This window comes from Stegodyphus dumicola, chromosome X1 (assembly GCF_044657685.1).
Source record: "Stegodyphus dumicola isolate Sdum_Otavi_A_Nest chromosome X1, ASM4465768v1".
Taxonomy (NCBI): domain Eukaryota; kingdom Metazoa; phylum Arthropoda; class Arachnida; order Araneae; family Eresidae; genus Stegodyphus; species Stegodyphus dumicola.
In genome coordinates, this window is record NC_140780.1 from 90,824,679 (window position 1) to 90,839,780 (window position 15,102).

The 15,102-nt window shown below is 31.5% G+C and overlaps 1 protein-coding gene across 5 annotated transcripts in view; it reads left to right on the forward strand.

Moving 5' to 3' along the window:
• tgo (Aryl hydrocarbon receptor nuclear translocator homolog tgo) overlaps positions 1-15,102 on the forward strand; it is a 173,363-nt gene that overhangs the window by 127,870 nt on the left and 30,391 nt on the right. For 4 of the 5 annotated variants that reach the window (XM_085807169.1, XM_085807170.1, XM_085807172.1 and 1 more), the window contains 6 exons: positions 1,063-1,155; positions 1,390-1,507; positions 2,656-2,685; positions 4,314-4,508; positions 12,799-12,997; positions 14,859-14,965. In XM_085807169.1, the coding sequence (XP_085663295.1) occupies positions 1,063-1,155; positions 1,390-1,507; positions 2,656-2,685; positions 4,314-4,508; positions 12,799-12,997; positions 14,859-14,965 (742 nt within the window). The remainder of the gene's footprint in view (positions 1-1,062; positions 1,156-1,389; positions 1,508-2,655; positions 2,686-4,313; positions 4,509-12,798; positions 12,998-14,858; positions 14,966-15,102) is intronic. The other variant, XM_085807171.1, reaches the window with a different exon arrangement.

Genomic DNA, 15,102 nt, shown 5'->3' on the forward strand with positions numbered 1-15,102 from the left:
CATTGAGAGCTTTCTGCTGCACTCCCGTATGCGGATATTATCGATGTATTGTCTATTTGCAAAAGATTGGAGAGCAGACAGGGAGTCTGACAAAATAACCTCTCCACAGAATGACGAAGGGCAGATAGCCATTTGCTTTAATTCAATTTAAATAGCCTTGATTTACCCACCATAATGGGTGGGAATGAGCACCTATTGACACATAGCATGAAAAAAGATTACAGCACACATTGGTTCCTGCTCTGTCTTCATCATTAAACATTAATCCATCTGTAGATATGTAGCCATGTGTCTCTAGGGTATTTGTTTTCGGTGGTAAATAAAGCCATGGCACGAAACTGTTGTTTTCTCATATGACTCTGATTAACCAGTATATTCAGTTTCAGACACACTGAGATCCTTCCCTGTCCCAAAGGGCAAACAGTCCTACAGAGAAGTTGAGGATAGTGGTGGACCTTCATGTCAGTGGTCGCAGAATAGGCATAATGTATAAACCCTTTTTGAACCCTGATATATATTGTAATGAAGCATATGTTTTGATTATGAATGTGTATTTAACTCCTTTTAATTGATATAATAAGAGGATGCTGTTTATGGTTAATTTGTGGGGAGGTTAAAAACACTGGAAAAAGTGTAACCCAATTTATTATTAACAGAAAAAATTACTTACAATTTGCTTGTGTTTTACAGTAGTTTAATCTGAAGCATACATTTGTTGTGTATCATTACTCAAAGCAAAATGCGCAAATTGTGAATAATGGAAAAATAAGCATCTTTAAAATATGAAGAAACAAACTTAACTTCTAATTAAGACAGGGCCTGGTTAATCCACCTGTTGAATCAAGATTTGACTGTAGGTCAAAACAAAATATGCTTCTTTTTAATTCCTTGTGTAATATTTTTATATACCTTCTCAGCTTCCAGCTTACTACCAATCAGTTATAAAGTTTTCATGGTCTGAGTGTGATAAGTAGGTTGTGTTTATTGAATAATGTACACATATTTTCTCTTGGTCAATAAATTGTGAGTACTAAAGATATTTTGATAATGTTTTATTTTTAGGCTGCTGATGGCTTTCTTTTCGTCATAGCTTGTGATACTGGACGTATTATTTATGTATCTGATTCTGTATCTCCTGTGCTGAATCAGTCTCAAGTAATTTTTTTAAAATTTTATTCTTATTTTCGATTTAAAGAGAAGTGATGTTTAAGTTGTGTTAGATATGCTTAAAAAAGTAAAACAAATGCTAATCCATCCATTTATACTGCTTCTTGCAATATTTTTATATCTAAAGAACATATGTTTAAAAAATTTAATTTTTCTCTTAAATGAAGATAAATGTAACCTTCTTGTAAACATTAAAATAAAATTTTAAACTAATTTCTATAGGCTGACTGGTTTAATGCTTGCATATTTGACCTGGTTCATCCTGATGACGTCGATAAAGTTAGAGAGCAGCTATCAACTCAAGAATCTCCAAATGCTGGGCGAATACTTGATCTTAAAAGTAAGTATAATAAGGCTCAGCTGCCTGGAAAGCTCAGAAAATGCCAGACATGAAAATTCCTGATAGTTGGGCATATAAAAACTGCAATAGCCAAACGAATGGATGAAGAAATTCCTGGTCAAAAATTATAAAAAGTTGTTTTATTTATCAACAAATGCTTATTTATATATTTATTATCTGAAATTATGTTAGATTTCAGAGGAAAAGGCATTTCAAACATGAAAGCCAATATTATCATTTATCATATGAAAGCCGAAGATCTAAAACCATTTATGAAATTTTATTTACCATGAAAGAAAGGTGGATATGCACTCAGCTTGGCCACGTATGCTGCCAGAATTTTGAAGGAACATACTGCTTTTTATTTAGTAAGACATTCAAGAGATAAAAATTACGGATATAACTTGTAAAACTTTGCTTTGCATTGCTATTATTTATTCATTCTCAAATAAATACGTATTGTGCCCATTAAAATGCTCACTTTTTTAATCCCATAATTTTTTTAATACTTCACTGCATGCTGTTTCGTCTAAGGCAGTTCCAGAAATCTTAATATTTTGAAAATGTGAGAGAAAAATCGATAAACAGCAATTAACTTGTATCCTTCTTCACAAAACTAAACTGATTTATTCATCAGATTTACATGAAACCATGAAGAATGTTTTGGCGATTATCTGTAATGTCTTGCTGATGCATTAGTAGTGCTATATCATACTGTCTGGTGGCAGTTTTTGTTTGTCATAAATGATTTAATAGGAAAGACTCCAGTTCGAAGAACCATTTCTTGGAAAATAAGATATATACAATGTGTGTGTATGTAAGCAATATCCTATTGATGAAAGCTGTGTAATTGTATTTCCATTTTAGATGTCATAGCAGAATTCTGAGTAATAGCCTTATTTATGCTTTATGATGCTTTTAAAATATCTTATTTGCATAATTTTTTGTAAAATTAGAAAGAGTATAAAATTTCAAAATACTTTGGTTATTTAAGCTTTCTGGTTAGTTGAATGCTGAATGTCTAGACATTTACTATATTTTACATATCATTTAAATTATCACAAAGTTATTTTCTATACTTTAATATTAGGAATAAGTGACATTTTTTGCCCATTTTTCTTATATATATTTTTCTCAATATATTTCAGCTGGTACTGTTAAAAAGGAAGGTCATCAATGTAAGTAATTTTTACGCATATTTTGTGTACTTAAAAGTAATGTGAACTATTTTATGTAATTTTTATAGCTATAAATGTAATTACAGAAGTCTGAGTTTTCAAACATTGTATAATTTTCGGGGATCAGCATTTATTTTGTCTCAATTTTTGAACCAGAATAGGAAGATTTGCTTGTTTCAGTATAGCTCATTCCAGTTCAGACAGCTTTCGATCAAAAATATGCAATAAAATAGCTTGTAGCCATTTAACTAGTACTGAATGTAGCCCTCAGAATTTTCAACACCTGATGAAGCTGACAAGCCATCTTTAAAAGTTTTAATATAACTATATGTATTATTCCCTCCATAATATTCATCAGTTCATGGTATTTCTCTCCAGTGTGATGCCAAAGAATGGGAGGGAGAAGTAGGATGGTGTTTGTTTTCATTACAACATTAAACATGTGAATTTGACTGTCCAGGTTACTTTCAGTGCATGGGTTAGTTTTGCAATTGCACATAAAACATAATTTCATTGCCAGTGTGTAGTCTTTGCTATCCAATTTTATCCCTCAAATGCTGATTTCCTCATTCTTAATGCTTTTTTAATTCAAAGTATTAATTTTTAATTAATGTGTTGTGAACTAGATAAACTGGATATAACTTTGCAAACAGTGTGATTGATTACTTTTAAAACTAACTAAAATTTTTAAAGATTGATGCCCAAAACATGAACATGGCAGTTAAAAGGCAGAATATTTAAAAAAAGTTAAAACTGAATCATTGGGATGAGCACATATCAATTTATAAACTTAATATTTCTTGAGTGGGCTGAGGTTTGTGTATTAATTACATTCAGCTTGAGGTTATGGTTTTAAATTATGAAACATATTTGAAGGTACTTAATTTCTTTTATACCTGCTAAGATATTTAATGTAAAATTGTAGGTCATAGTTCAGGCTGATATTGGTGATCATTGCATTTTTGCCTGCATAAATTTGTTCTTGACTTTAAATACATTTGAATCTTTTAAACTGAAAGTATGTTAAAAACTATCAAAAAAAGGTTAAAGTGTTCGGGGAATACCGGTGGTTTTGGAAAGAAGTGATGAAAAAGAGCAACACATATATTGAAGATCAGTATGTTTTTGCATTGTGATGTACATAATTAAAATGAAGAAATTGAAAAGTTCGTTTGCCAGAAAGACTGGCACGGAGCAACCTTATTCTCTTTAGATTTCTTTCTGTGGAGGAAAGCGTACAGGATTGTCTGTAGCCAGTACTTTTGGTTTGTTAGCTTGAGTTAAGAGGTAATAGATCCTGCACCTGTACCAGTGGTTCTTTCAGATGTGGAATGAGATAGAATATTATATAGACATAGCCTGAACTGCAAATGGCACTCGTATATCGATGCCATAAAAAGCTTCTTGAGTCGTTCTTTCCATCTATATAAATTCTATGTATTAAGCACATTGATTTCAATAAATATGTCTTTTTTATCACTTTTTTCACCAACACCCTGTATATTGCATTTTATTAAACTCATTTATTTCAATTTTATTACGAAATTTAGTTTTTTGCTTTTAGATTTTGTTCTAGTTTTGCTTATGTGTTGTACTACACAATTGTAAATGTTCTTTATCTTTTTAAGCATCAATGCGTTTATGTATGGGTTCTAGAAGAGGTTTTATTTGTCGTATGAAGATTGGCAATTTACAACCTGATGCAATGTGTTCTGGTCATTTACATCGGTTGAGGCAGCGTAATAGCTTAGGGCCATCTACTGATGGAAATGCTTATGCTGTTGTTCACTGTACTGGGTATATTAAGAACTGGCCACCTTCAGGTAAGTTCTAAAGTTACAGATTAGCAGTGAGTGAAATGTTCATTGTAAATCTGCTTTTTCTTTCTACAAAATTATAAAATAACATATGTTCTAAACTATTGTCAAGTAATTTTTTGTTTTGTTGTTGTTTTTCGTGCTGTGGCTTTCTTTGAGTAAATTAATCTTAATTTTTTTTTAAATTGTTTAATGATTTAAAAAGTATACTGTTAGTAAAAGCAAACAAAAGGAAATTCTACATCAACATAATATTATTTTGGGAATTTCTGTTTGTTTCATACTGTTTTAAAACTGAGCCTCGTTCTTAATACAGTACCTTTTGATGTTCAAAATGATGTGATAATATTGCGCTTAAAGCATTAAACTTATTTATGAAATTCATACCTTCTTTTTTATGGTAATTACCATTATCAGATGTTCAAAATTTTGAGAGTTGTTAGTTATAACAAAGCATTTATTGGATGAAGTACTTATATACTTAGCATTATCAGTTTTTATTATGTGTATAATTTTAAACGCAGCACATTCAAGTATTGTCAATTGCTTAAATATTCTGCACTGATACCAAAGCTATGTTAAATTATTATTTTGTCTTTGGATAAATTATATTTTATGGGAATGTAGGGAGATTGTCAGTTGCTTAATTATTTTGAATTGATGCCAAAGCTATGCTACTTTTTTTTTTTTTTTTTGATAAATTATATCCTCTAGTAAAGAATTACTTTGGAAATTTTCCATGCAATGCAGTAAAATGCCTAAAGGCAAAAATATGTGAGGAAAAGAAATGTCATTGCAGAAGTATAGTATATTTAATTTCTCTCAGTAGACATGGATTATTTGCTGTATCATATTCAGAAGCATTTAAATTTTTAATTGAGAACAAAATTATGCTGTTATTTTCTATGATTCATAATTTTGTTAAAAATTAAGATTTTTGCGTATGTGTAATGAAAATACTTGATTGTTCCCCTTTTGATCCTTTTTAAAACTATACTTTTGGATAAGACTGATGTTACGTAGAAAAAATGTTAAAATTATTAAAATAATTTTTTTTCCATTTAACTTTTAAACTGACTTCCCTTTCTCTTTGGTGCCGCGAAATAAAATAAAAATAAAACTTAACTAAACATTTACTCACATAATCAGTCTTAACACTTTATATCAAAGAAATAAAGGAAAATATTCTCCCTGGTGTTTTGGTAAAAAGAAAGATTATTTATCACAACCAAAATGCAAAAAGGCATTTCCACAACAAAATCATTAACATGCTATCTCTTACTAAAATATAACTAATTCAGATATCTAACCTGAAAACACATATATTTCAACACTAATCTAGAGATAGCCGTAAAACACATTACATTTTAAATGCAACACAAATCTCTTAAAACACCAGGGAAGTATAAATCTCACACCAAAGAAGTCTACTTATCAAAATCAAAATAAATTAAGTAGGCCGATTTTATAGTCACAACTCTTAAAACAGATTTTCTACTACCCAGGTTCGAATGGGAGTAAAACCATGTTTCTGTAAGGAACACACGGGTAACCTACAGTAGACCATGATTAAAAACTCAAAGAAACATACAATAATAAAAATAATAAACACATTTATTGAATATTCCCAGCCAGACTACTCCTACAAAACATAATCATAAAATTTACTCATTATTTTAATCAAAGAAATAAACATTATATGTTAACAAATAATGTTAACAATAACAATAACAATAACAATAATAATGTTAACAAATACAGTTAACATTATTCATATCTTACAAAATCATAGTGAAACACGTCATAGTTATTAATCTTTTAAACATGTACTCAAGAATTTAACTCATGACAATTAAACATTAAAAAGAAGCTAACACTTCCTCAACTATTTATTACTCATAAAACTTTCTCAACAATTAATTAATTGAGTAAAAGCAAAATATTCGAATATTAATCTACATAAAAATGTTAACTAAAGCTGTAGAATTTAACACTTCAAAATCCTAAAAATTACTTATTGAAAGAGAAGGCAAAAATGAAAATAACAATTTTAACTCATGGTTGGAGCATTGCTCTCAAAAACCCAAAATCTGAATACTCTCACATAGAAACAGTATTCCGTTGATACTTTATTAGTTGATAAAACCACAATAAATCTGGCAGTTGTTCAAGACAGTCATGGTTTGCTATTTCATTGCTGTCCTTAAATAAATCTGAAAACTCGTGTAGTCAGAAACAAAGTTCGATCCATACATTATAGGTGACAAAAAAAATGTTGAATGACGATTCTAGACACTCCTGGTCAACTATTTCATCTCTGTTAAAAACAAGTCTGAACACTCTGAAGTCAGAAACAATGTTCAATCGATATGTAATAGTTGATAAAAACACCTCCTCCCCTTTTATTTTGAAGTTCCTCTGAAGATAAAAGATGATGACGACCACTCTCTTTCCATGTTTTCCAAAGCAAACTGGAACTTCAGCGCGAGCAATTCAGATTCAACTCTTCTACACATGGAAAACGTCAAAGACATGATTAAGACGCTGGACCTAGCCCCGGATCTTCAGCCAATTATGCAGAAATTTAACCAAAAGGAGCCCGCGACGAGCTTGGACCGGTTCCCGCTGACAGTGCCACGGAGATAAACAATATTAACTGCAACCGCTGTCACCCACAAGGGGTCGCCGGGCTACGCTCCTCTCAAAAATCAATCAAAACTGGTCCAAATATCACAAAAAAATCTCCCTCCTCCTCCTACCGTGCAATGGCTTAAGAAAGCTCGGTTGACATTCACAAAGAAATGCTTCTAATTCACTATTGGCTCAAACATTAATAAAATTAAAATTTAGCCAGTCTTTAAGCAAAACGTGGACCCCCTCTCTAGCCATTAGAACAAAGGCAATAAATAGCCTCAAGTATTCGAAGAAACTCGGAACTCTACAAGATGACAGACCCTTTCTTTCCGTGCAACAGAAGGAATGTTTCCAATTGTAATTCAGTTAAACTTGCGACATCCTTAAGTAATAAACAAGTTACCCAGTTCTCCACTTCAGAAAAAGCCGAAATACTTTCTCTCCTCCACACCTTTAAGCAAGTGGTCAACCCAGCGAAAGAGGAAAATGCAGCTGGGCAGTCCGACCCCCAACACCCACAGAAAGCCGACTCGTGAGAAACGGAAATACATTTGTGCCCTTTTTTCTGAATCTATTCTTCAGCTAAACTTCAAAGAGCTTTGCCGTAAACGAACGAAAAGTTTAAACAATACTAAATATTATACATTAATTCTTAAATACGAACATTACAAATTCATTAATCACAGTAAAATAATATAATAATTGTACACAACAAAATAATACATAATTAAGACACAATAAGTCGAGTCGCGTTTCAAGAATTCTGTTAAATTGCAAGCTTGCCTTACTTCGGTCCGTGATAAGGGATACACGTCAACAATTGTCCAAAATTGAACATGAACTCTATAAGCTTCATCTGGAACTCGCTAAATCATATCCAAAATTCACTGCCCTTGAACAAAAGTCTTGGTCTAGAACGGAGAATGCAGTTAACCGTCATAAAAACACCCTTGCAGTTAAATTCGAAAAACTTCTTTTACAGTCTTCCAGTTCAAGTAGTTCAAAAAATCTTCCCATTGTAAACATCAAGCCAATAGTTAATATTTCTAATGTTAGTCTTTCAGAAGAACAAGAGAGAATTCTAAAATATAATTTTAACTTCTCACAAACCTGTAAACCCTCGATTCCAAAGATTTTGGCTCCTATCGAAAAAGCTTTCAAGTTCAGTAAAGTTTCAGATTCACAGAAAGAAATGATTAGGCATCTTATCGCTCATAATGTGAAATTCAATAATAAACCTTTGAAACCAAATCTAACTGCGAGAGAAAGAGCTACAATGCGCGAGATTCATTCTAACCCGGATATTGTCATTTCAAAGGCCGACAAAGGTGGCCAGATAGTCGTCATGGATAAGAACACTTACATCGATGGTGCCACTAAACTCGTAAACGAAGGACCATATAATCCGATCCCTAAAGATCCTTCACCTTCGGACTTATCCAAAATAAAAACTGCGATCAAATCTTCGCAAATCATTTCAAGCAACTTAAAACATTCGCTTATCCCATCTGTTGCGAATTGTGCCAGATTATATGCTCTTCCCAAAATTCATAAAAGTGGTATTCCTTTCCGCCCTATTGTATCAAATTTAGGTACTGCCTCGTATCCATTAGCTAAATATTTAGTTTCTAGATTTTCCACTCTATTAGACAATAACATTTACACCATAAAATTTCAATAGAGTTTGTAAAAAAGGTTAAAAACATTTCTCCTCGTAATTTACTCATGGTTTCTTTTGATGTAAAATCATTATTCAATGTCCCAGTGGAGGGTGCATTAAGATGTCTAGAAACCAGACTTCGTGAATTTCCTTTCTCTTGCATCGAAATTGATGAGCTAATTTCTCTCACTCAACTCTGTTTGAAACAAACACATTTTGTTTTCCAAAATAAATATTACAAGCAAACTGAGGGATTAGCCATGGGAAGCCCCCTCAGTCCCATCCTGGCTGATATCTACATGCATTATTATGAATCAAAATTGTTTGAAACTTTAAACTTCCCGGCATGGTTCCGCTACGTAGACGATACTTTTACCCTGTTTGAAGGTAATAAAGATGATTTAAATAGAGTTCTTTCAACAATGAATTCTATTGATCCTGCTATTCGGTTCACTTTTGAACTTGAGACTTGCAATTCTCTTCCGTTTCTCGACATTCTGGTCACACGTAACACATCCAACTTCAGTACTACAGTTTACCGTAAACCTTCATCGGTTTGCCTTCCACCACACTTTAAATCATGTCATCCGACTAAACAAAAGTTAGCTTCATTTTATTCCTATGTTTTCCATGCTCTTCAAGTTTGCTCCTCCAAACTAGCCCTTGATGAAGAACTAAATTATTTAAAAGCAATAGCTATTGACAGGGGCTTTTCACCCAACATTATTAATCAAGCAGTTAAAAAATTCTCATCTGAACACACTAAAAGCCACACTCTTATTTTAGGAGATTATAAAAATTCTGTTGTCATTCCCTTCTTTCCATCAATTAGCTATAAAGTTGCACATATTTTGCAGAAATTTAACTTTCGGGTTGTTTACTCTCCCATCAATAAAATTCCAACTTCTATTTCTGTAAGATGTTCAGAATGGATTAGAGTAGCATTTGTGAAATGTCACTGTCTGTTGAGCTCCGAGAAAACAAACAGGATGTAAAAGCTCTCAAATAATGTACAAATCATTGTATAAGACAACACATGTTCCCCATCTGAATTTCTGAACCTTGACCTTTTAAGTGACTGAATGCCTTTGACATTCATTAGACATATATCTCAGCAACTACATTCAAGTACAAATTCCTGAGGGCATACCTTGGCCACTCATTTCTGAAATAGTTTTGATATGACAGCATAATGTCTGAGGTGTTAATGAAACTAATGAATAGCTGCCAAATTTTCAATAAAAAAGAGAAAAACAGTTAATTCAAATGTGTCAGTATAGAATTCGCATGACCAGACAATGAAGTTTTTCGAGTAACTGCAAGTAAAGATACTCGCTAATATATCATAGAATTTAAATTCCACCATATAAAATATGCTGCCATGGTTGATGTCAAAGCTGCTTCAAAAGCAGTCTGGAGTTTGAAACTGGTTTAGATTTGTACATTATTTGAGAGCATAAGAGGAAATAGAAAAATTCACATGGGATGACAATTTCAAACAGGAGAGAATTTTGCTGACTGGGCAGCTGAAATTATCTGGAAATTTCTCTTAATGTGCTAAATTATGTAGCATAATATAATACAGTATTGAAGACAACAACAAATTATCGTGTAACTATTGTCCCACAATTTTTGCAGACACACTGCATAACAAACAATTTTCCATTCAATTTGAAAAACTCTTTGCACTAAGAAATTACCTACATTTTGATACCCGAGTGAACACGTTCGCTTAGTGAGGTAGGGAATTTAGTTTTAGACAAATGGAAAAAAAAGACGAATGAAATGGAATTTGTTTTAAATTATGCATTTGCATACTAAATAATTTGACATTTTTAATGACTTCAATTCATTCTGTTACCTGAAATATATCACTTACTAATTTTCAATAAACAGTATAAAGCAGTACATGATTAAATAAGCTTTCTTTTCTAATTTTTAAAACTAAAATATATTATTCTAAAAAACTGTTTTTGAGCTTCTGTTTATTATGCATTAATTTTGGAAAAGAACTCAATTTAAATTAGGAATGCTTATGTAGTAGTTAGACATTGCAGTACTAACAGTCTACATTAAAATAAATTTATTTTTCATTAAATCAGTTATATTCTTATTTGCTGAAAGTTTCCACTAAACTTTAATTTTTAATCATTTCTATAGCTTTAAGCATTGTCAGGTATGAAGTCGGTCCATATCAGATATTTGAATGCTCAAGCCAGTTGAAGCAACTGAAATATGTAGAATTTTATGATGTGGTGATTCTTAAGGATATGTAGCTGCTAAAGATGTATATAGAAAAGCACCATCACAAAATTTTAATATATCAGGATATACAAAAAAGCATAGTGATGCATTTTTATAAATTCAAAGCTAATCATAAGGGTTTGGGAACCAAATAAATTAATAAAATGCAAAAAGGCAGAAATAATAAATAAATAATAATAATTAATAAAAGGCAGAAAATTAATTAATAAAATGCAAAACTAGAATGTTATCACAACTCGCTAGCAATTCAAATAATTTGTGTGCAATGCAGACCACAGTTTTAGCAACCTTTTATCACAGTTGTTCAGGTCTAAATGAAACAATGCATGAACACTGTCTCAACAATGTTCTATAGTTGAAGGCAAAAATATACAGGGAAGTCTAAAGGCTTTTCTCAAAGATTAATAATGATTTAAAGCTTTTGTATTTTGAACTTTGTGACCAAATATTGCTGAAAAAATGCTTTTATGGGAAATCAAAATGCAGATGAAGTTATAATGTATTTTTATGGCAAGTTGTGCTAAAAGATGTGTTTATTGAGCTCCTAACAATTACTCTGGGTGCATATATTGCTCTTGTGAATCTTAAGATTTCAAATAATCTTGACTTTATTATGTTACTTCTGAACCTTTTACTATTGAAAGACTCGAAACTCTTCATAATGAACGCATTGGTAACTCTAAATGGCATTCATGACCATTACCAAAACATGCTAGTAACAAGAGGTAAAGGAAATCAAATTTTTCTAAAATTGCGATAGTAGAAAGTGTGATGTATAAATTTGGAAGTTTTTAAATTTATAAAATAAAGAAATGTGATTTATAAAGTAAGTTTAAATGTATTCTTGGGGAAACTATGCTTTTGCTCATATATCAGCTTTTAAAAAGTGATAGCTAAAGCAGTTATTGACCAATTCACTTAAAATTTGCCATATGTTTCTTTAATGTACTTGAGAGCCTAAAATAGGCTTTTTAAGATGGAACCCTTTTTATGAAAACCATTTAAATAAGTAATTTCTACATTTAATAATTGTTAGTTGAATAGGTCATTAATGCTTTATTTTTCCAGAAGCAATAATTTCATGTTTTTAATATTATAATTTGTGCATGTCATCTTAGTATAGGTTTAAATTAATGGTCTAAAAGCTGGAAATTTCCGAAATCCAGGAATGTCAAAGTTCTGTTCATTCTGAATCTGATTTTGTACTGGAATTCAGTTATGATTATTAAGTTTGGTTTAGATGTTTTTATTTAATTATAATTGTACAATAAATTAACTCAAAATTATTATTTAAAATATAAAACATCTGCAAAGGGGAAAAAAACTGTATTGTGACGATAAAGATTGTTTAAAAATGTAACTTTATTTGTATAAATTATTTTAATCCAGGCCTGTGAGCAACTGTCAGTGCAATTAATGTTCTTTGTTGACTTTAAATCATTATTTCTATATATTTATTATTTGATATGTGTGTAAGACAAAATTCTTGCAAAATATCAAAACTGGCATTATTTTTTGTGCAGATATAATACTGTCTTAAATATTTCATGTGTTAATGAGTTTTCTGCTATTTTTCTGAATGAGTTGCTTGGATTAATTTTTTGCTGATACAATATTTTTAACATTTCATTTAATGTTTTTATGCATATTTTAATTTTATATGTTAATTTTTCATTTATATTTTTATGCATGATATGTTTTAATAAGCAGTTTAAACATTTGAAATTGTTTGATTAGATATTTTCCCTCCAGGTGTTCAAATGGAGCGCTTGGATCCCGAAGATGCACATGGAAGTAGCCATTGCTGTCTTGTTGCAATTGGAAGACTTCAAGTTACAAGTACGCCCAACAATAGTGATCTCATGGGATCTAATTCATCAAATGAATTCATATCTCGACATAACATGGAAGGAAAATTTACATTTGTGGACCAAAGGTAATTTACTTTGTTTAAGATTATTAGTTTTATTTCTAGTTATCTATTTTTGCTATAATTATACTTCTAATGTTGCTGATAAGTTTTTGCAGTTCTATAGATATTGAAATGTATAATACTTTTGCAGCATATGAAATGTAGTAAATGAACTATAATGGTGCCTTACAAAACGAACCCTATCTGTTTCCAAGTAGTGTTTGTTATATGCTATGCTATTTCTTGTAGGTTGCTGTGAAAGTAATTTTTGTCTGTTCCTGAACTTGGGCCAAAGTATGAAACATTCTAAAAAAATTGGTGAACATTAATAACACCGCCGAAAATAAAAATATTAGGAATTTATTCACTTTTAATTACAAAAGCAATTTTTTACGTGAATGTGTTTTCTGATTTTCAGTTTTATTTAATCTTGAGTCTTTTTATTGTCTTCCACTGATTGGTGTTGAAAACTGACATACCCTTTATCTTCTTGTATATCTGCTTTTGGTTTTTTGGAAAGTTGTTTTTGAAAATGTCTCTGAGTGATATCAGTTTTCTCCAAATATATAGATCTTAAATAGTGAATTGCATTGTTATCAGTCACTCTGTTCATATCAGCTTGTTGGGTTGACTCTGCTTGGCTCTGTCTTGCACTTCTTCTAACTATTAAATAAATAAATTTTTGCTTTAAAAGTGAGGAATCTGTGTAATATCTATTTCTTCAAAAAGTTTTTTTTTTCTTTCTTCTTTCTTTCAGTTGCATTAATACGTAGCATTATGACTTCTCATGCTTCCCTGAAGAAACTTTTCTTTTCATCATAAAGGGTAATAAAAAGGTGGTAATAAAAAATTGATTTTATTCTCCTAGTCTTTTGCTTAACATTGTTTATATAAAAATCCTTTTTAGTATTTGCTCAACTTGATGCATTTAATGCATGAGAAAACTTAAATGAGGTGTGTAATGTTGAAATATGCTTATTATGCATCCCACGCAATAAAAGCCTTACATTGCCCATCAAGGCTCACCTCCCGGGACTGATGTTGTGGAGGGCGTAGTGAATTTGTATCTGCTACTTAAAGCATACGAGATAAGATTCCATGTGTGTAGCTCCCAGCACATTTCCAAGGTGTGCACTATACTTGGCAGAATCAAGTTGCGTGCAGGTTGAACATTCTATGAACATCAAAAAGCTACCTGGCTTATCCTGCCAGTAGTTAATGTGCTTATCTCAAAGATTAAGCCATGCAAGCAGATGCTGTGTTAAGGCGAAGCTGCAAATAGCCCTAAAATCAGTTATGGTTCCTTGAATTGTACCTTACTACTTGGATAACTGAGGCAATTTTAGAGTTAAAACGTGCAGTAGAGATACAATCCTCTGGGGATGAGCCTTTTATTAAGACCAAAACTAATCTGACCACATTTTCATATTATGTGATGACTCTGTATAACTTTGGGCTCGTCCTGGTGCCATATTTTTCAAGTGTCTGCCTTACCAATAGTTGATGGTAGGTTATCATAGTCGTAACAGGTGACAGGATCAGTGTTCAGATTTAGAGAGGGAACCCGAGAAACACTTGCCACATCCAAGGAAGGCAGCAGGTGTCACAGAACAGGGAGGTAGTGATGAAAAATAACAATATAGGACTCTTTTCAGACCTCATAATTGGAATGAGTAGACTCTAAATCCTTTAACGAAGATTAATTGGAGGATACAAGATATTTTTCACTCATTATGTGAGGTGCTTCAGTATTTCTAAATTTACTGTAATGAATAACTTTTTTATCTAAGTATAAAAATTCCATTGTGCAACAGATAAACATTAAAGCAATGTCTTGTTTCTTCAGTTCATAATACTGTGTTGTAATGCAGCTATTTATTTTTAGAGTACAAGGTGTACTTGGTTACCAGCCACAGGAGTTATTAGGGAAGATATGCTTTGATTTCTTTCACCCTGAGGACCAAACTCATATGAAAGAAAGTTTTGAGCAAGGTATATATTATGTAACTAACTCTACTACAAATTTTATGTCATTTTCACTCAAACTTATTTTATAATGTGTGTACTCTTTATTTAATGTATTTACTTTCATAATTTACACACTTTTTACTATAACATTGGAACTTAAA